This window comes from Strix aluco, chromosome 16 (genome assembly GCF_031877795.1).
Source record: "Strix aluco isolate bStrAlu1 chromosome 16, bStrAlu1.hap1, whole genome shotgun sequence".
In the NCBI taxonomy this organism is placed as follows: domain Eukaryota; kingdom Metazoa; phylum Chordata; class Aves; order Strigiformes; family Strigidae; genus Strix; species Strix aluco.
In genome coordinates, this window is record NC_133946.1 from 11156058 (window position 1) to 11177152 (window position 21095).

The 21095-nt window shown below is 57.8% G+C and overlaps 4 protein-coding genes across 7 annotated transcripts; 1 reads left to right on the forward strand and 3 right to left on the reverse strand.

Moving 5' to 3' along the window:
* Positions 1 to 3872: 3872 nt before the first annotated feature.
* LOC141930817 (olfactory receptor 5G25-like) lies at positions 3873 to 6249 on the reverse strand. The gene is made up of 2 exons (XM_074842163.1): positions 5334 to 6249; positions 3873 to 3889 (listed from the first exon to the last, which is right to left on the reverse strand). The coding sequence occupies exons 1-2, from the start codon at positions 6247 to 6249 to the stop codon at positions 3873 to 3875; spliced, it is 933 nt and encodes a 310-aa protein (XP_074698264.1).
* A 2895-nt stretch (positions 6250 to 9144) lies between these two features.
* Positions 9145 to 12000, forward strand: TBX10 (T-box transcription factor 10). The gene is given in 10 exon segments (XM_074842630.1): positions 9145 to 9251; positions 9820 to 9976; positions 10064 to 10114; positions 10116 to 10269; positions 10537 to 10720; positions 10793 to 10894; positions 10964 to 11135; positions 11225 to 11380; positions 11466 to 11533; positions 11622 to 12000. Coding segments are annotated over 10 exon segments (1530 nt in total).
* A 67-nt stretch (positions 12001 to 12067) lies between these two features.
* TCIRG1 (T cell immune regulator 1, ATPase H+ transporting V0 subunit a3) lies at positions 12068 to 18337 on the reverse strand. 2 transcript variants are annotated; one of them, XM_074842120.1, is made up of 20 exons: positions 18231 to 18337; positions 17686 to 17859; positions 17005 to 17083; positions 16685 to 16914; positions 16487 to 16581; positions 15943 to 16069; positions 15788 to 15870; positions 15548 to 15641; positions 15253 to 15465; positions 14748 to 14898; positions 14509 to 14648; positions 14132 to 14289; positions 13968 to 14058; positions 13769 to 13887; positions 13404 to 13617; positions 13094 to 13210; positions 12888 to 12998; positions 12682 to 12802; positions 12418 to 12589; positions 12068 to 12322 (listed from the first exon to the last, which is right to left on the reverse strand). In XM_074842120.1, the coding sequence occupies exons 2-20, from the start codon at positions 17800 to 17802 to the stop codon at positions 12241 to 12243; spliced, it is 2514 nt and encodes an 837-aa protein (XP_074698221.1). In that variant the 5' UTR covers positions 17803 to 17859; positions 18231 to 18337; the 3' UTR covers positions 12068 to 12240. The 2 variants fall into 2 exon arrangements, with proteins under 2 accessions (XP_074698221.1, XP_074698222.1); XM_074842121.1 differs by lacking the exons at positions 16487 to 16581; positions 16685 to 16914; positions 17005 to 17083; positions 17686 to 17859; positions 18231 to 18337 and adding an exon at positions 16409 to 16431 and having other exon boundaries at positions 15943 to 16353.
* A 586-nt stretch (positions 18338 to 18923) lies between these two features.
* Positions 18924 to 21017, reverse strand: NDUFS8 (NADH:ubiquinone oxidoreductase core subunit S8). Of its 3 annotated transcripts, none has more exons than XM_074842187.1 (7): positions 20952 to 21017; positions 20141 to 20188; positions 19996 to 20058; positions 19775 to 19864; positions 19494 to 19666; positions 19261 to 19389; positions 18924 to 19161 (listed from the first exon to the last, which is right to left on the reverse strand). In XM_074842187.1, the coding sequence occupies exons 2-7, from the start codon at positions 20178 to 20180 to the stop codon at positions 19030 to 19032; spliced, it is 627 nt and encodes a 208-aa protein (XP_074698288.1). In that variant the 5' UTR covers positions 20181 to 20188; positions 20952 to 21017; the 3' UTR covers positions 18924 to 19029. The 3 variants fall into 3 exon arrangements, with proteins under 3 accessions (XP_074698288.1, XP_074698289.1, XP_074698290.1); XM_074842188.1 differs by having other exon boundaries at positions 20141 to 20222; positions 20952 to 20981; XM_074842189.1 differs by having other exon boundaries at positions 20141 to 20208; positions 20952 to 20968.
* Positions 21018 to 21095: the final 78 nt, after the last annotated feature.

The following is a 21095-nucleotide window of genomic DNA, read 5'->3' on the forward strand; positions in this document are numbered from 1 at the left end:
TACCCAGGGCACATCAGAAATGATGCCTGCAGAGCCTGAGCAATTCAACTTGTGTACACAACATTGTAATGAGGAGTGAAACACAAGGCAGTGCATTTTTGCTGAAGGCTTGAATTTGAAAGTGTTTTTATTATTCTCCAGGAATATGGGAGAAAAAAAAAACAACACTAACTGTAATGGATTAATTTAATGAAATTATTGCTTTATATTTGCAGTGATCAGTTAGATTCATTTTCTTTTGTACTACATATTTCCATAGAGCAGATGCGGAAATATTAAAGAAAATGTGGATCGAAGCACAGATATCAATTCGACATTGTGTTGTCTTTTTTTTTTTTCCAAGATAACTTGTCATTTCCCATTTGCACTTGTATATGTTCTGCTTCCCAGGAGGTGGAGTCTCAGAGCAGGTCCTATAAGCAGCATTTGCAGGGATGCAGCTCGGAAAGCCTGTCTCCAAGGATAGGACGCATCACCCATGCGTATGTCAGGACAGTGAACTCAGGCAGCTCTCTTCTAGACATTTGCAATTAGGTGCATGAATTCCAATTAGTACTTTTTTTCCTTTTTTTTTTTTTCTTTCTTTTTTTACTACCCATCTGCTGGTCACACACTTTGGTGTTCAGTATCACTATAATTTTACCTGGTATATTTTTCTTCCTCTGTTCTTATTCATGGGGTTTTTTTTTAAAAAAAAAAAAAGACTGCTTTTCATGTTATCCACTAGAGATTACCTTAAAATATGTGCATTGCCTATTTGAGAAATGAGTATTACTATTTATTCCCTTCTCACTTCCCTCTTTCCATCACCCTTGCTATCTGTTTTCTAGCACCAAGATGACCATTTCTTAAGGACAATTCCTCTTCTCCCATCACCCTTCTCAAAGCAGCTCTTACTTCCCCATTCCTCGAGCTACAGGTCAGAGGTTCATTGCAGAAAGTCCCTTGACTTGCTGCCAACACTCTTCTCAGGGTGTTGGTGGGCATCATTGCTGCAGGGACATATTGATGGCTCATCTTCAGCTTAGTGGCCACCACAGCCTCCACGTCCTTCTCTGCCAAGCTGCTCTCCAGCCTCCCCTGGAGCTTCCCCATGGGCAGGACTCAGCATTTTCCCTTTTTGAAATTTGTGTGATTCCCATCTGCCCATTTTGGACAAAAACACTGCCTTTGAAAACCCATTTTGCATCATGTGCTTCAAAATTCAAATATCCCCAGGATAGACGTTCGGTGCTTGTGAAAGCAGGAAAGAAAACTGGTAGTGTGACGTGTTCCTTGTAGAAACGAGCCGCTGACTGCAGACAGGGTTATGCTAAATTGCTTTATCACCTTTAAACAGGTTCAGGAGATCCAGCTGCAGACATCTACACCCACCTTGGGCAGGGTGAAGGAGGAAACTGCTGTTTCCCATTGCTAATGTCTCACACACTGGGTGACCATCTCCTCATCCTCATTAATTTCCTTCTTTATCTTGGGTGGTATTTATGTAACTGCATGTAGACATCTCAAACACACAACAACATCCAAACCAGCCATTCTCAATGCCACTGCTAGTCCATATAGTGTAAAACACCATCCATCCCATCTCAAATACCCAGATTTTACGGCACACAGAAGCAGCTCTTCCTCTGGGGTGTCTGCCTTAGATGCACGTGCTGATAACTGCAGGTGTCTAAAGCCAGCTTAGTCCTGCCCCATGTCTCTCTGTCCTTGCTCAACCAAACCTTCCCCTTTCTACTTTCCCTCTTTCTCAAGAAATGCGGAAAATTCAAATTTCTCTTTCCTGGGTTCAGAATGTCTTTCTGAGACACGAATAAAGACAGACACAGAGAGGAACTCACCAGTGTTTGGATAGGGTCTCCTTGCTTCTTCCACCAGGACCTCAGGAGGGTTTTTTGCTCCAGGACAGTAACTGTGTCTAAAATGAGCCATTATAATTGTCTTTTGAAAGTGAGAGATGTCTTGGCCATCAATTTTAAAGGGAGTAAGGCCAAACCAAGACTCTCCCTTTCATCTCTGTACTAAGGAGAACTGAAGGTAGTTTGGTTTCCAGCTAGCCTGGAGAGAAAAGGGTTGTGCTCCACATTCCTAGTTCTTCTCACGCATCTGAAGGACACACGATGGAGAGGAGTCACCACCCCAGTGCAGATTTACATGTTTGTAAACCAAAGTCTTCAACTCCTTTTTAATTAAAGAAAAAAAAAATACATTGTTTCTGTGCCTTTTTTCACCCACCAGCTAGAGGAGACCTCCAGAAGGGGATTCATTTCATCCTCCTTTAGATTCAGCTCATATTAAGACCCAAATCCAAGTGTCTGTCATTACCTATTTGTCAGCTAAGGTCTCGTTATAGCTAACGCGATTCTGGCTGATACAATCAGCAGAGTTGATTGATCTCTTCAGCTGACAAAATGTAGGTGTCTGCCTCGCAGCCAGCCACACCAAACCCCACTAATGGACTTGACCAAATCTTTCTTGGTCATAAAGGGAGCCCACATACCCAGTCAATGCGTAGAGGTGGCATGGTGTTTATTTAAAGTTAAGGAGATACATCCTCCCCCTAAAGATATTTGAGATGATTCCCAACTCTAATCACTAAGTACCTAAACAAGGGGAGGTGGCTCCTACCCCTGCAATTGCAGTGTTTGCTCAGCTCTCTCTTTAAAACAGATTTAAGTGAATTGAGGCAGTTCTGCCTAAAAGCAAAGCCTAGCTGGCTCCAGTTAAACTCTGAGGTGCAGTGTGTGCTTTCTGCAGGGGAGCCAGAGGACAATTTCAGACACAAGACCCCAGACACACTATAACTATGGTGTTAAAACAGTTTTGAGTGCCTTATTTCTGCTTTCTTAAGTAAAATGAATTCCAGTTGGAAACTCATTTGCATGTAGAGTCCTGGAGCATTTAACCTGACACAAAGATGAGCTTAAACACCTTTCTGAGGATGTAGCTGTAGCAGCTCCTGCCCTTTCAGAGGAGAGGAGCTCCAAAGCAATTGGTGACTATCAGTGTGAACGCAAAATGAGATGCAAGATGCCAGCCATGTCATTGCCTGTTCATCATGACCCATCAGGAAAGGGAACTGCAATGCTGGATGCTCCCTCTCCCTTCTGTAACTCTCCTCTTGGAGCCACGCGGGGTATTTCCCACCCTTCATGGTCTAACCCAGGGAAGTCAGCAAGGCCGTTAGACGCAGTTAACCACTGGTTTCCCCAAACACAGCAAGCACTGCTTGCACAATGAGCAAAAAAGCTTTCGGTTTTGAGAGCGGCGGCTCCAGCAGGAAGCCACAACGAGCAGAGCAATAGTGCTGTAGCCACGGACTTGTGTTTTTAAGACACTAAGAGCTCATGTTCCTGTTTAAACACTGGGTGATGGTGAAGGCAAGACCAGCTGGACACAAAGTTATTGAATATTGTTGTATCTTCTGTAGGTCACTGCAGCAAGAAGAGATGCTCTGGGACTGTAAATAAAACATTAAAAATAATCTTGAGTCCTTTACTTAAAGAAAAAGGTGGCACTCTTCCCTAAATTAAATAGCATCCTGAGGGTGACAGTTGCAGAGGTGCAGAGGTTTGGGAGAACAGCAGGAGTTGTTCACAGTAGGTCCTGATGAACACATCTAGAGGCATGTGAGATGATGAAGAGAGGGGAACCTTGTTCACTACGGCTGTGTCCAGGCTCTCATCGTCATGAAACGGGTAGTCTGCATGTCACATGAAATAACTATGGCTAAGTGCAGTTTTGTAACCCATTTCAGGGATGAAGAAAGGATATATGGAGAAATTAGTTCTTCGTGATTTGATGCCACCAGCAATTGCTCCATGTGCTTCATGTTGCAGATGAAGGTGGATCTGAGACTTTCTATCATGAATTTACAACATGGAAAGTTCTAGTTAGAAACAAAGGGAGGAAAAAAAACCACCGTAAGAGTGGTCAAACACTGAAATAAGGGCCAGGAAGGAACCTCTGTTCAGGGTGGTTCCCAAGGTTCAGCAGGACAACAGGGTGTGAGTTAGCCCTGGCTGGTGTGGGTGGCTGTACCGGACACCTCCCAGGGTCCCTGTGGCGGGGGACAGAACAGCCCTCAGGGCGGCCCCAACAGCAGCACAGCTGATAAGAGAGGAACGGGAGCACAAACAGCCTGGGAGGACATTTGCCCCAGGCTGACGGCTAGCCAGGCACCCGACCGTTGGCTGGATTAAATAATAACCAGGGAATTATCAGGAAGCTTTGGGAACAAAGAACGATTCATCTGATTGACCCTTGGTGCTCGTTAGTTGTGTGTCATTAATAAATCAGCAAACTGCTTTGATCCTGACTTGATTTAATCCAGCTGTGCAGCTTCTCCCTCCAACCCAAGGGATTACCTGTCTCTAGGCTAGCACTAAGGCTAAACCACTGCTCCAGATTTCACCACAGTCCTGACAGAGTCTGCGGTCTGTACGAGCCTGAGGTAATACACAAATGGGAATATTTCTGCTTTTTTGATGTATGCAACACTTGTGCACCACCCAGCAGCTCTCTCTGAGGGAATGTGGTAGGAGAGACATCAGGGCAGGCAATGACATTGGTCCAGGCTGGCATGGGCTATACCATATTTATACCATAAATAAATACCATATATATGTTTATTATACATATAAATACCATATATTTATTTATGCCATAAAAAAATACCATATTTAAATTAAACTTTTAGTTGTCTAAAATTAAATTGGATGTATGGTGCTGTTAATCATTTAATGAGGTTTGAGTGTGAAAAAGAAAAATTATTTCCTCCATAGCTTACCAGCTATTGGCTGTCATCTCTATTTTTCTTGCTAAAGGTGTTGGCATCCTGAGGCCAGTTATTATGGCCCTTAATGACTTTACAACACTGTCTTGAAATGGAATTTCATTTAGTAGAATAGTAGAATTCACCCCCTGTTTACTCTGATTTGCTAAGCAAAAGGGAGAGCAACACATGAAGCTCATAATTTGAGTCCAGCAGATTGTAGAAATTTTTGCAATATTCTTCCGGTTTAATTTGGCCTGGGTTGAAAAACTGGTAAAGGGCAAAATTTAAAATGAGGATAAGTGTATGCTTGTAGTTCTCTGCCTGTGCCTTCATTTGGTTAAATTAACTACTAAATATAATTAGCAAGGTTTGGAGAACTGAAATTATTAGTATCCTGAACAGATGAGGATATTGAATCAACCAGTGCAGCTTCTAAGTCAAAGTGCAAAAGACCCCCAAAATGTTCTCAATCTGAGATATTTAATCAAAAGCTGAGACTATCATCCACATCTTCAATCTGTCTGGCCATAAATTTACAACATTCAAGATCATTTTATTTTTATGAGTCTCCTCAAAGCCTCCTTCACATCCTTATTCCTCAGGCTGTAGATCAAGGGGTTCAGCATGGGAGTCACCACAGTGTAGAGCAGCGCAGCCCATTTATCTTCTTTTGAGCTGTCTGAGCTGGGCTTTAAGTACATAAAAAGCGATGTCCCATAGAAGATGCTCACAGTGGTGAGGTGGGAGGCGCAGGTGGAGAAGGCTTTGCGCTTGCCGTCGGCTGACCTGATGCTCAGGATGGCGAAGATGATGGCCATGTAGGAGACCAGGATAACCAGGCTGCTGGACACACCGAATAAAAGTGCTGAAGTTCTTAGGAAAATGTGGCTAAGGGTGGTGTCGGAGGTTGAGAGTGATATCAGAGGGGAAATGTCACAGAAGAACAGGTCGATGACGCTGGAGCCGCAGAAGGATAAATTGGACATGCTGATAGTCTGTCCTGTGCCATTTGTCAACCCCATGAGGTATGACCCAGTCACCAGCTGGAAACAGCATTTTGGGGACATGACAAGGGGGTAAACCAGGGGATGGCAAATGGCCACGTAACGGTCATACGCCATCGTAGCCAGCAGGAAGCATTCGGTTATTGCAAAAAGATCAAAAATGAACACCTGAGCCACACACCCAGCATAAGCAATGCCCTTCTTCTCCAATACAAAGTCAACCAACATCTTGGGGGTGATGACAGTGGAAGAACAGAAGTCTACAAAAGCCAAGTTGCCCAGGAAATAATACATGGGGGAGTGGAGCTGAGGGCTGGCCCTAATTAACACAATCATCCCAAGGTTCCCCAGGATGGTGGCAAGATATGTGAGCAGAAACATCAGAAAGAGGGTGACCTGAGTCACCAGGTTCTCTGGGAACCCCGTTAAGCTGAACTCAGTTGCTTGGGTGCAATTGCTTTCTGCCATTATTGGATGTGTGAAGGAGTTCTGCATGAACTCCTTGCTGAAGGTTTCTTCTACAACAGGCAGGTGGAAAACCCTCTCCCCAGTGGGATCTGCTCGGAGACAATCATACAAGATCTAAATGAAGAGTTTGGGCACAGACCAATTAGAAACAACTTGCCAAAAGTCACAGCACACCATGGGTAGAACAAACAGGGTGCTGCAAAAGCAAAGCTTTGCTCAAGCTGTAAAATGCCGTGGCACAGCGTGGTGCGTGGTCCTCTGGCTCACTTCTGGATGTTCAACAACGACCTTCGTGAAAAGCTGTAGGGAAGTTACACACCTGAGTAGCTTTACCTTGGTGCTGCATTTCGTCCCCTTCATTAGCGTTCAGCCTGGGACTCTGAGACCATCCAGCTCAACCTGAAACACAGAGAAACACAGTGTTTTTACAGCGCAGAGTTGATCATTCACCCTCCTGTTGGCATTTGCCAACCACCCACTTCCTCCCTCTTTGCTGGGACTTCTTCCTAGCTATGAAACCTTACACAGAGGTTTACATTTGTTTCCCCTTCCTACTGACACTCTGTTTCAGCTATAAAAATTTCTCCTGAGTCTTTGGACTGTTCCTAGAGCCTTCAAAAGGAAATGGGTAACCCCCAAAGGTAACCACTGTCTCCTTGAAAATATTTGGAGGGGAAAAATTCATCTTTTAGACCTGGCTCATCTCAGCAACAGTAAGTTGCCTAAATGTTCTTTACAGGAAAGCTTCTGGTCCTCATCCAGGAGCCCTCTGTGGTCAGTGGGGAGAGGAATCCTCCTGAGCGTCCTCTCCAACAGGGCGATCTCCAGACTGCCCTTCTCAGCAGTTGTGTGATGAGGCTACAGGACATCCAGATCCTTGGTTTTGGTGGAAAGTCCAGAGTATCATAAAGAACTGAAGCCCAGGACCCTGCAGGTAGGGCATGAGATGAAGACAGGAGCTGTTTCTTCTTTGCAAGAGAAAGCTACAGGGGATGGGTGGCTCAACATGCACTGTCCTTGCTCGTGGGTCTGGTACGGGGAGCTCCACCTTGGGCTGAGAGATGATGGCCCTCACTTACATCTCAGCACTATCTCTGCTTCCTTCCTGATGCTCTTGGAGATGGATGTGAAGATGCGTCTGCCTGAAGCTCTGCAGGGGAGCTTGAAAATAAACCACTGTCAGCAAACACCCTTACTATTTCACACAATTTGGGGATTTGGGGACTGTGAATCTCTTTGAGCCCCAGGAGAGTGACAAAGCCCAAAGCAGGTCATTATCTTTTCTCTGCGCTTCTTAGTTTGGAGAAGTGTACCCAGAGGAGATGACCTCAGCTTGAGTAAGCAACAGGGCTTTGGGCTCTCTTCAGAGCAAACCACAGAACAACACCCCATCTTTTCTGTCCAGTTTTTGAGCATTTCAGAGACAGTTACAGCTCCACAAGTGTCATATTTGACATTATCATGCCAGGGAGCTGAGGGGGACCTCACCGATGGGACACACAGTCCCGCAGGAGCTGATCCAGGGCTGGTAACAGGGTCCGTCAGCAGTCCCAGGCACCATGGATGATGAATGACTTTTCTACCCATCTTAAATTCCTTAGACTCAAACCATAACTCACAAGTTTGGCTGAAAGAAGCCAACAGAAGATGGTGGTGAACTTGCTAAAGTTGAAGTAAACACTGTCCACTGCTCTTCTTTTTGCCCACACTGCCATCAATCCTCTCATCACCCAAGGCACTCAGATTGGTCAGGCATGACTTACCCTTGATACATCCATGCTGGCTACTCATGGTCACCCTCCTGTTCTTCCTCTGCCTGGAGAGGGCTTCCAGGATGGGATTTGCTTCATAATCACACTGGGGATTGAGGCAGCCCACAGTCCTTCTGCCCTCCTTCTTGATGATGACCTTTAACTTCTTTCACCCATCATGCTGGAAACGCACCAGCCACAAGGGAAAACTGAGAACATGAGGGAGAGGTGCCCAAAACTGGAAGGAAGGTGATGGGAAGGCTCAGATGGGGAGCATGGTAAAGGACTGAAAGGGGCAGCAAGAGGGGAAAAGCCCCTTCTGAAGGGATGAAGGAAAGCTCTAGGGCTGGCCCTGTCTCTGGTGGCTCTGATAGAGGTTCCCAAGCCCAAATGGAGATGCGGGGTACCTCTTTCTACAACCTTTTCACAGCCAGCAAAGGTGAGTGCCAAGGGCAGCAGAAACCGTGTGGGATAAGGTCAGACGTATTTTGCAGAATGGGAATTAGTTTAGGCACAGAAATCCCTGACCCACACCTTTTGCTGAGCACCAGTGGGGCAGCAGGCTGAAGCCTCTCAAACGCAAAAGGAAAGTAAATGTTATGCAGATTCCCACCAGAGTTCAGCCAGATACGGGCTGTCCCTCTGCTCTCTGTAAGGAAAAACTGTTCAAAGCGGGCCCGGGTTAGACATCACCTCGGACACCAAGAATTGGTGTTTTAGACTTGGAGCTAGAGGCTGCCCTTCCCTGACGGTGCACCAGTGTGAGCAAAACCCCACAATTCGGGCAGCGTTTGGGGTTTAAAACCCTTTGAAGGATATATCCTCGCCTTTTCTTTTCTCTCCAAGGAGAAAAATCAGCTACAGGAGCTACGGTGTGAGGTCTGGTCCTGCCTGAGGCAGAGCCCCCTCCATCCTCCTCCCTGCTGTCAGCGCTGCCTCTCGCACCTCCTCATCTCCCCGCTCAATACCGGCCCTGCGGCCACAGCCCGGCTGACAGCGGGAGATGGATGGGGCCAAGCCGGCACCGCGGGGCGTGGGACACATGCGGGGATGTGACGGATGCAGGGGGGCTTGGGGGGAGATGGTCTCTCCCTGCTTTGCATCAGTCTTGGTCCCAAAACCCAGTGCTGCCCACGCAGCCCCCATGGCCACCCTGCAGCGTATGGGGGCTGGAGGGTTTCCTCTCCATTACGATGGCTGTGGGAAGGATTTAAGCACCGACACCAAAGCAGAAGTGAAGGCTGAGTCCAGGTTGGAGAAAACAGCCACACTGTGCAAAGCAGGGAGGGATTTCAGCCCTTGCCCAGTACCACCATCACCAGGGTACTGCTGGGGACAGAAAGACATCAGCATTCCCGTGAGGACATTCACTGTTCCTTCTAGACCCATCCCAGACCCCCAGCATCCCTCATCCCACCCAAATACACCCCCGTGACGTGCAATGTGATGGTGCCCATGGCCCCATTGCCGTTTGGAGGGGAGCAGGGAGCTCTGGAGTAGACCTTCTGCTTTCCGCCCCCCCCCCCCCCCCCCAGCCCTGTGTCTGTCACCTCCCCACATGCATCCCTTGCCCCCACGGCACCAGCTTGTCCCCATCCATCTCCCACTGTCAGGCTGGTATCGAACATTGCGATGGCAGGCGCAGGGTGGAGGGGGCTTAGCCCCGGGAGTCCCAGGACAGAGACAGGACCAGGGATGGGGGGAAAGTGGTTTTCTCCCCTGTCCTCCTCGGGGCTGCAGAGGCTTTGCATGAGCAGCCAGCACGTAGCAGATGCCTCAACACCTCGCCGTGATTTTTAATACCGGGTGCTGACGGCAGGCTGTTGGCTGAGCAGCAGGTGCACAGGCAGCTGCCGCGTGCCAAGAGGGGTTTTGCCCAGGGGAGAAGGTTGGAGCAGCCCCCATCTCACCCCACTCAGATGTGTGACGTGAAGGGGACAAGGGGACCCCGAGAGAGCTGTCTCTCCCAGCCCAAGGTACCCCAAGAGCCAGCTGGGGACCAGCAGTGGTCCCAGTAGTCCCAGGGCCACCGCTTGCCTCCTGTCCATCATCATCGCATCAAGGCGCGAAGGCAGGTCGGGGAAGGGGGCCGTGCTCCAGCTGCTGCGTCTCCACCCCCCGAGCTGGGGCATAAAACCCCCGACAAACTGCGGGGGACAGTCTGGAGCTGGTGCTGCGCTGGGAAGGGGCTTCATTGGGGTCCCCGCTGCCGCCGTGCTGGGGGACGGAGCCACGGACACCTCCTGCCCGCCCGCTACACCCATGGCAGGTAAAACCCACTGGCGGTAGCACTCCCCCCTACCCAGCAGCAGGGTCCCGTGGTGTTTTCGGGGTGCGGGGGGTCACCCAGCCCCACAAGACAGTGGGGTGGCAACAGGGAGGGGGATAAAACCCCATTACAGCGGGGAGCCAGGACTCTCCCAGTCCTCCCACCCTCTCCACGGAGGGAGGACGCAATGGGGCTGCTGGTGGGGTCTGCTCCCACATCTGGAGTGCAGGATCAGGTCCTCCCCAACACTCCCTCACCCCTCCACAGCCTTCCTGGGGGGGCCGGGCGAGGGCCCCCCTTGCAGCACCGGCCTGGGGTGGGCAGGCGAGGGGCTGGGGACCAGCGGCAAGAACCGGCGCGTGTGTCACGCCGCGGCACGGCTGGAGATGGGCAGCCTCTGGGAGGAGTTCAACCGCCTGGGCACCGAGATGATTGTCACCAAAGCAGGCAGGTAGGTACCAGACCAAGGCAGGGGGTTTGTCAGGGTGGGGAGCACCCCCTTCCCACCTCCCTCTCCCCACAGGAGGATGTTCCCCACCTTCCAGGTGAAGCTGTCAGGGCTAGACCCGTTGGCCGACTACGTCCTGCTCATGGACTTCATCCCACTGGATGACAAGAGATACAGGTGGGGACGAGGACGATGGGGGGGGGGGGGGAGCGATCCTGGTGGTGCTGAGCCCCCCCTGCCCCACAGATACGCCTTCCACAGCTCCTCCTGGCTGGCGGCGGGACGGGCTGACCCCGCAGCCCCTGGCCGCGTCCACTTCCACCCCGACTCCCCAGCCAAGGGGGCCCAGTGGATGAGGCAGATCGTCTCCTTCGACAAGCTCAAGTTGACCAACAACCTCCTGGACGACAACGGCCACGTGAGGACCCAGCCCTGGGGTGGGTGGGGGCATCATGTACCCCCTGTATGGGGGGTTCCTGCCCACCTCCCCTCTCCCCACCCCCCCAGATCATCCTCAACTCCATGCACCGCTACCAGCCCCGCTTCCACGTGGTCTTCGTGGACCCGCGACGGGACAGCGAGCGCTTCGCCCACCAAAACTTCAAGTCCTTCAGCTTCCCCGAGACCCAGTTCATGGCGGTGACGGCTTACCAGAACCACCGGGTGAGCCCTGGCGTGTGGAGGGGGGCAGGGGACATCGGGGTGCCCCACCCTCCCCAGGACCCCTTGACCCTGCTCCCCTCCGCAGATCACCCAGCTGAAGATCGCCAGCAACCCCTTCGCCAAGGGCTTTCGGGATGGTGACCCCGAGCCGTGGTAAGGTCATCCCCCCCTTGACACTACCCTGATGACACGATGAGGGGCTCCGCAGCCCCCACCCTGAGCCCCCCCATGTCTCTTGCAGGTGCGGGGTGCCAGCAGGGTCCCTGCTGGGTGTGATGCCCCGCGCCAGGGCCACGGCGCTGCCCTCCCACCCCGAGAAGCAGGAGAAAGGTAGGGGGGCTGAGGGGGGGGCTGACCCCCTCTTGCTGTCTCTACCCCCCCCAGGGGCTCCCCGCAACCGTGGGGCACTGGCTGCCACTGTGACCCCCCAAACATCCTCACCGGGGGCTCCCCCTGGCTTCCCTGAGCTGCCCACACCCCCCTTCCAGCCCCTCGCCTGCCCCCCTGGTGTCTATGTGGGGGCCAAGCCCCGCACCCTGCCCTACCCCCTGCCCCCCTTCCCCCCACTCAGCACCTACAGCACTGCCGCGGCCCCCGCCTTTGGCTACGGGCAGCAGTGATGGGGGGGGGCACCCCCCACCCCCCCGGACCTCCTTACCCACAGGAGAGGAGACAGAGACGCAGAGCTGGGGCCGAGCCATGGCGACGGCTTTATTCACTGCCAAGGAGGGGATGGGGAGGATGCTGCAGCTGGACCCCCGCTGCGCCCTCCTCAGCCCTGGGGGTCTTGGGGGGGGAAACCCTGCCCCCCCAGCACCCCCCGACTGAGCTCCGAGCCCCCCAGTATCCACAGGGCACAGCTACTCCCAGGTGTCAGGCGCGAAGGTGAAGGGGCACAGCTTGTACCCGGCGCCCACATAAAACTTATTCTGAAATTCCACCCTGCCGAGGAGAGGGGCCGGTGAGAAGCAGCGTTGGGGTGGAGGGGGTCAGTCACCCCGTCCCACCAGCCCTCCCTCGCCTTCAGCTGGGCTCACCAGTGCAAGCGCAGGGCGTGGAGGAAGGCGGAGAGCCCCTCCATCACCAGAAGGATGGCCACGGTCAGCACGGCGAAGGCAGCAAAGACAGGCAACAGCACCACGCCGCCCACGTAGTTCAGCCGCACGAAGCCCTGGCGCATCACCATGGTCCACAGGACCTCCGACAGCTCTGGGACAAGGCGGGGTGGGACAGGGACAAGGGGTGAGGCTCTGTGTGGCCCTGGGTTGGGGGGAGCACAGGAGGGGCTGGAGGGGACTCACGGGCGTGGGCCAGGCTGAGGGCCCAGAGCCGCAGGTAGGACGCGGTGTTGGAGACGCAGCCCAGGCAGTACTCGATGGTGTGGATCGCCTGGTGCATGAAGATTTCGGCGAAGTCCACATGCTGTGGGGACAGAGGGGACACAGAACATCAGTGGAGTGGGGGACCACGGCCACCCCCCACCCCAGCGTGCCGTGGTGCCCCTCACCTTGGCGTCGGGGCTGTGCCCTCCACTCTCCACGTCCTCCTTGGTGGCGTTGACGGAGTTGCCGGCCTCCTGCCCCTCCAGCAGCGGCTCCTGCTCCTCCGTGGCCACCGGCTACGTCGTGGGGGGGGGGTGGCACCGGCAGTGAGACTCCTCTGTGCACCCCCGCCCCGGCTGAGCGCCCCCCCCCGCCGTGACCCCAGCCTTACCGCAGGGGGGCCCGTCCTCGGCGCGCGTCGCCGGCAGCACAAGTAGAGCGGCGTCCCCAGAAGCAGGACAGGCACCGACGCCAGCGCCAGCACCACCAGCACGGTCTGCACCGGCACCTGTGGCACAGGGGAAGCGGTTCGGGGTCCCCTACGGCACCGGCTACGTGAGCTGAGAACAGCCCTGCTTGTGACGTGGATGAGACCCCGTCCCCACCACACCAGCCCCACCAAGGCTTCCTGTTTGGAAGTTCCCCAGTTTGGGCAAGGAGGAGGGTGGGCACGGTTGCCCCCCATCTCGGCATGGTGCTACCTGCCCCTGGTAGAGTGGGAGGTTCGCAGTGTTGGAGGTGAAGAGGAACATGTCAATGAAGTGGATGAGGATGCTGGGGGCCTCCAGGGAGTTGGCGGCGCTGAACTTGACCCACTTGTAGAAAATGAGGAAGACAAGGTAGCCAAAGAGCGCCAGGAGGAAAACCATCTCGGGCAGGAGCTCCAGCACCAACCGGTGCCACTGCTGGAAGTGCCTGAGCAGGGGGACATCAGCCGCGCTCAGCCCGGCATGGCGCACCCTCGCCTGTCCAGATGTAGGGGTACAGCACCCCACTTGCCCACCCCGAGTCCCCTTAGCGTGACCATGGGTGGCCAGAGCCTGCGGGCACAGCCACGGGGACTCACATGTGGTTGAAGACACCCAGCATGACGCCAAAGCCCATGTGCACGACGCCCAGCACCACCGACATCTTCATCTTGAAGGAGTTGAGAAAGTTCAGGTGGTTGGTGGCCAAGCTCCAGATCTGTCATGGACAAGGTGGGTGAGACTCTGGGACACCCCACCGAGGGTCCCACCTCATCCTCTCCCCCAGGGGACACTCACTGGATCGATCCCGAAAGGATAGGGCCCTTGGAAGACACCGGTGACATTGGGGTCCAGGGTGAGGGATGGGTGGGTGGCGAGGTAGGCAGAGCTGTGGGCAGAGCGAGGGGGTGTCAGTGCAGGCAGGGACCAGGCAGGGTTCACGGTGGGGTTGGGAGTCCCACCTCCAGGAGGAGTGGTTGGCCATGGCGGCCACGCTCCAGGCAGAGGGGAAGATGACGGTGGCTTTGCTGAAGCACTCGTTGTAGATGAAGCCGGTGTAGATGGAGAAGGCCCCCATGAGCAGGATGAGGTAGCGCCCCTCGAAGAACGTCAGCCAGATCTGGCGAGGGCAAACATGGCTCCCACGTCCCACACCACCTCCCTGGCACCACACTGTCCCCCTCTCACCCCACCAATCCTGCCCCACACCACCAGCCCCATCTGGTACCACCAGCCCCATCCCGTACCATCAAGCCCATCCCACGTCCCCAACCATGTCCCCCACCTCCAAAGCTGGCCCCCCACCTCCAAGCCTGGCCCCCCACCGCGTCCCCCTCACCTCGTTGCTGGACTGCCGCAGGCTGGGGCTGTTCTCACGCAGCACCATCCAGAGAGCGAAGAGGAACATGAGCAGCCCGTGCCCCACATCCCCAAACATGATGGCGAAGATGAAGGGGAAGGTGATGATGGCGTAGGGTGCTGTGGGGGCACAGGGACCATGTCACACAGCCCGCCCCGCCCCCCCCCCCCATCCCCTCCCCAGCCCTGGGCCATGGCAGGGGGCTGAGGGTGTCTTACCGGGGTTCACCTCCTGGTAGCTGGCCACCCCATAAGCGTCCACGATGCTCTGGAAGCCAGCAGTGAACTTGTTGGTGCGGATGAGGGTGGGGGGGCTCTCTGAGGTGGGGATGCGCTGCACGAAGCACTCCACACTCGAGCCGCTCTTGTACTGCGGGGAAAAGCACCAGGCCTGACCCACGGCATCCCCCTGCCCAGCACCCGCCCCACCATGGCAGGAGGACACGGAACGCCGAGAGACCTCTGGCATGAGGATTGGGGGACACCAAGTGACCCCAGCACAAGGACATGGGGACACCAACCAACCCCAGCACAAGGACATGGAGACACGAAGCAACCCTTGGCATGAGGACATGGGGACATTAACCAACCCCAGCACAAGGACACAGGGACACCAAGCAACCTCTGACATGAGGACATGGGGACACCAAGCAACCCTTGGCATAAGGACATGGGAACACCAACCAACCCCAGCACAAGAACACGGGGACACCAAGCAACCCACCGATCCCTGGCGCAGGGCATCCTGCACTTGGCTGAGGTCCCGCACGGGGCACCAGACCTCGGCGATGAGGCACTTCTCGGTAACGTCGAAGCTGCACTGGTTGAGGACGAGGTAGATGGCCTTCATCTTCTGCACCTGCACCCGCCAGGTGGGCAGCGCCAGCGTCACCTTGTCCAGCACCTGCGCCAGGTACTGCTCCGTCTCCTCCAGCACCTGCGGGTGCCTGGCGCGGGTCAGGGATGGGTGGGGGGGTCCCGGCGTGGCCCCTCAGTCCCCCCAAAAGTGCCCAGCTCACCACGCTGAGGTCCTGGATCTGGCTGTGCAGCCCGCTCATGGTGTCCGCCCGGATGGCCTCGCTCTCCGGGTAGGGGTACACGTGGCAGTGGAAGCTGGGACAGACGGACGTTGCCATGTTGGGGGGGTGCTGGGGCTCCCCGGGGTGGTCCAGCCCATCCCCGTGCTGGGGGGGCTGGAGTGGGTCTTGCTAAATAAACCTCTGTGTGGCCAGATGCGTGGCACAGGGCCACTGGCTCACCAGTCTGAGATCTTGCGGATCTTCTGCCCGATCTGCTCGCCCCAGTAGGAGATGAGGAAGATGACCCAGGTGATGCTCTCGCCCTGGGGACAGCACAAGCACGTCAGTCCCAGCCCCCCTTTCCCGCCAGCCCCCCACCCCGGTGCCCCTCTCACCGTGGCCGGGTCCTCCATGGGCTCAGGCATCTCCACGAAGCTAGCCACCAGGTAGCCACGGCAGGCGCGCCACAGCAGCCGCTCGAAGGCGCTCACCCGCCACGGGTGAATGACCCCGGCCACGAAGCTGCAGGGACACAGCGGGGGCACTGGGATGGGCACAACTCTGCTGCTGCCCCCGCCCCATGGCCAGGCGTCTGCCCCATGGCTCCCCCCACAGCTATGCCCCACGGCCACACCAGTGCCCCATGGCCCATGTCCAACCCTTATCCTACAGCTTTCTCAGCTGCTCCATGGCCATGCCATTGCACCACAGCCAATCTCCAACCCTTACCCTATATCCTTACCCACTATCCTTGCCCCACGGCCAAACCACTGCCCTGTGGCCCATCTCCAACCCTTATCCCACACCTTCCCCACGGCCAAACCACTGCCCCGTGGCCCATCTCCAACCCTTATCCCACACCTTCCTCAGTTGCCCCATGACCACCCCACTGCCCATGGCCCCTCTCCAACCCCCACCCCACATGCCAGCCCCTCTGACTTGATCTTGCGGTCAAGGTGCTGGTGCAGGGAAGGGTCGAGGAGGGGGTCACGCTCCGAGAGTGCCCGGGGCCGTGGCGGAGATCCCAGGGGAGCCTGCGGTGATGGGGAGCAAAGAGATGAGGCTGATGAGGGGTGGAGACGGGGAAAATGGGGCACAGGGTGGACCTCCGGGACGTGCCCCCCCTCCCAGACCCACCGGCCAGCTGGTGAAGCGTTGGCCCTCACGCAGGACGTGGAGGTACTGGCGCAGCTCCCGCAGGCGCCCGCGCAGGGAGGCACGGTTGTGGCTGACCTCCCGCAGCTCCTGCGCCAGCTGCTCCGACTGCTCCTGCACCCGCAGGGCCTCCCGTGCCAGCGGCGCCCGCGGGCTCTCGGGACATGGCCCCAGCACCCGCCCGGCTCCCCGCAGCTCCTGCTGCAGGAAGGCTGCGAAAGCCGCAGTCAGATGTGGGATGGGGGGGTCAGGGGGGCACCCCTCCTCTCCCCGAGGCAGCCCCACGTCACCCCAACACTCACTGAAGGTCTTCTCCATCTCCTCGCAGCGCCGCACCTCACCCACGAAGCGCCGCTGGAAGGCACTCACTTTGGGGTTCAGCTGCCGGGGTCGGGGGGGCACGGTCACGGCACAACACCAGCGGGATTGGGGGGGGCCAGGCAGCCCCAGCACCCCTGGCCCAGCACCGTGCCACAGCCCCCATTACACCAAGCCACCCACACCCACCCCCTGCACCCAGAGCACCCCAAATCTACAGCACCCCCAGCATCCCAAACCACACCCATGGCACCCCAAACTATCTGCGTGCACCCCCTGCACCCAGGGTACCCCAAACCAGCCACGCCAAACCCACCCAGACCAACCCCCCCGCACCCCAAACCACCCACTCCAAACCCCTTGCACCCACAGCACCCCATCCCGCCCAGACCAACCCCCCTGCACCCAGGGCACCCCAAACCACCCCCAACAAACCCCCTGCACCCAAACCCACCCAGACTGACCCCCCTGTATCCAGGGCACCCCAAACCACCCACCCCAAACCCCCTGCGCCCAGGGCACCCAAACCACCCAGACCAATCCTTCTGCACCCAGAGAACCCCAAACTACCTGCAACCACCCTCTGCACCCAAACCCACCCAGACCAACCCCCCTGCACCCAGGGCACCCCAAACCACCCCTGGAGCCCCCCAGCCCCTACGTACGTCCCTGAACTCGAGCAGCCCCCGCTCCCCCAGCTCGCTGACGCAGCTGTAGGCCGAGGCGGACTGGAGGAAGAGCTGGGCCAGGCAAACCTCCTCGCTGCGGAACAGGGACCCCATGGTGCCCCCCGGGGACCCCGCTCCCTCCCTGGGGTGCAGAGGTGCGAGGGCACCCGCCTGGAAAAAGGCGAGGGGGGGGCACAAAGGGTGAGGGCTAGAGGGGGCTGGCAGAAGCGCTGAGGGTCACAGCGGGGGTCCTGGGGGGGCTGCGGAGCTGGGGTGTCCTTGGAGCCGTGGCCAGGGGGAAGTGACCCGCCCCAGTCACACGCGGCTTTTCCCAGCACTGGGCTTGCAAAATACTTTCCAGTCCCGTGTGTCCGTCCCCCCACACACACCCCGCACCCCGTCCCGCTCAGCTGCATCTGAGTCAGGGGCCACCGCATCCCCCGGGACCGTACCGGGCACCGGCCGCCCCCTCGGTGCGTGGCGGGGGGGGGGAGCTGTCCGGGACCCACCCCCCCCTCCCCGTGGGTACCGCCCCCCCCTACCCGGGAGCCGCGGGGCCGGCCGGGCTCGGCACTTCCTCTTCCCCAGGAAGGGCCCGGCCGCGGGGAGGGACCGAGAGGGACCGACCCGCCCGGCCCCGCCGCTCCCCGGGAACCCCCTTTCCCGGGAGCACATCTCCCGCCCCGGGCCGGGCCACACACTCCCCGCCTCCGTGGGAAGCAGGAGGCCGGGAATCCTGCGAGCCAGGACACACCCCCGCCCCCAAATCCCCCGAGGAGCCGGGAAACCCCCAGCCGGTACCACCGGGACCCCCCTCCGCGGCTGTCCCGGGAAGCAGGGGGCTGGGAATGAGTCCCCCGCGGTCCCAGACCTGAGTGCAGGCAGGCAGGGACAGCCCCTCCCTGGGAAAGAGGGGCTCCCCTGACCCCCCTCAACCCCCCCTTGGTCCCTGCATGCCCCCCCCAAACCAGCCTTACCCCACAGCCTCCCCATCCCCTCCCTGTCCTGCACCTTTCCCTGCGACCAATGCTCCCCCCGTTCCTGTACCCTCACCCTGACATGGGCGATGGCATCTCCAGGGCCCCCGTCCCCCTCCCCAGGACCCCCAGCCCCCTCCCCAAGATGCAACCACACACCCCTGGGGCCCCCCCAACCCCAGGCTGTACCTGCCCGGGGGGTTCAACCCCTCCCCTGCCCCAGCACTGGGAAGGAAAAGACACGGAGAAAGCGGGAGCTCCAGGTTAGGAAGGGGCTGGTGCCCCCAGTGCAGATGGGGGTGGCAGAAACCCCCCCAGACCCTTTATTAGGGGAGCAGGGAGGAGACGTGGGCGTGCCCGGCCGTCACCGGTACAGGTAATCGGCCTGGATGTTGGCCGCGATCTCGGCCTCCCACTTGTCGCCGTTGTTGAGCAGCTTCTCCTTGTTGTAGAGCAGCTCCTCGTGCGTCTCCGTTGAGAATTCAAAGTTGGGGCCCTGCCGGGATGGGAGACATTCACCCTCAAGACTCGCCAGACCCCCGCAGCACCCCAAAACACCCCATCCTGCAGCTCGTTTCCCCCCCTCCCAGCTCACCTCCACGATGGCGTCCACAGGACAGGCCTCCTGGCAGAACCCGCAGTAGATGCACTTGGTCATGTCGATGTCGTAGCGGGTGGTGCGGCGGCTGCCGTCGGCGCGGGGCTCGGCCTCGATGGTGATCGCCTGCCGCCAGGTTTGGGGGGTGGGGGAACCCCCCCATCATCAGCTCCCGCTCTGGGGACATCCAGGAGGCAGCAGGACGATGATGAGGGTGGAGGAAGGCTCACCTGTGCTGGGCAGACGGCCTCGCAGAGCTTGCAGGCGATGCACCTCTCCTCTCCCGAGGGGTAGCGGCGCAGGGCGTGCTCCCCGCGGAAGCGCGGGCTCAGCGGGCCCTTCTCAAAGGGGTAGTTGATGGTGGCCGGTTCCCGAAAAAGGTAACTCAGCGTCATGGCCAGGCCTGGAAGACAGAGAAAGAAAGGGAGGGGGGGTTACGGCACGCTCAGTGGGGGCGCTGAGAGGGGTTTAATTCCACCCGTGGTGGCACCCAGGCAGCTCCAGGACTCACCTCGGAAAAGCTCCGTCCACAGCAGGGTCTGGGCAGCCCGGTCGGTGATGGCACGCATGTCTGTGGCCGGTTCCTGGATGTTGACGTACTCTGTGGGGAGAGGGAAGCTGTGCCCACCCTGCAGGGAGGGGGGGACCTGTGCCCATCCGCGGGGATGGGGTGCACGGAGGCCCCCCAGAACCAAGGGGGAAGGGCCAGGGGGGCAGCGAGCCCCTACTCACTGTAGGAGTCCCTGGAGGGGGTGGTGCTGAGCAGGCGCAGGTAGCCCAGGGGATGCGGTGGGCCTGGGGGAAGGGGGAAAAGAGGGGTCAAGGGAGATTTTGGGTTGGGGAAAGGGGGTGAGGGGGTGCCCGGTGCGGCTCTCACCTGCATGGGCAGCCCGGTACAGCAGACGCAGCGCCGCCATGTCCGGTCCTGCTGCCGGCAGAGGGGCCCTGCCTGATGCTCACTGCCAGCTCCACAGCAAGCGGCTTGGGGGGGGGCCCAGGTCCCCCCACTTCCCCCAGGGGACCCAGGTGTCCTGACCCCCAACCCTCCACCAGAAGAGACACAGACCCCCTAGCACCCCTCCTCCCACAAGGCACCTAGGTGTCCTTCCCCCCCAAAGGGATTGAAGCATCCTACCCCCCCACCCGCCGCGAGAGATCCAGGTGTCCTGACACCCCCCCCCAAGGGACCCAGGTGTCCTCCCCCCAAGGGATCCAGATGTCCTGCTACCCCTCCCAAGCCCCCCAAGGGACCCAGGAGTCCTGACACCCCCCAAGAGACCGAGGCATCCTGATCGTGTCCCCCCGCCAATGGAAAGAGATGTCCTGGGTGTCCCCTCCACCTCCCCCAATGGCCCCATGTCCCCCCCTAAGGGACCCAGGCATCCTGTTACACCCCCACCTGCCCCAAGGGACCCAGGTGCCCTCCCCTCACCTCCCCAAAGAACCCAGGGATCCAGGCAGCCTCTCCCACCCCAGAGGACCCAGAAGCGCTGCCCCAAGCCCCCCCAAAAGGCCTCAGGCACCCCCTGTATGTGTGTGTGTGTCCCCGGGGGGGCCCAGGCGTCCGGGTCACCCTCTTTCCCCCCACAAACGGGATCTGGGGGCTACGACAAGCCACCACGGGTCACCCCAACCAGCCGCCTCCCGAGGGCCCCCCCGCGCTGCCCCGGACTCCCCCCCCCGCTCACCTCCCCCAAGGACCCGGGCGTCCTGACCCTGCCCGCCCCCAGAGCGCACTGCGCAGGCGCGAAGGACAGGTGCGCAGGCGCAGCGCGGCACCGGGGTCACGGGGCGGGGACCCGGCGGGGGAGGGCGGGGCAGGCAACGCCAGA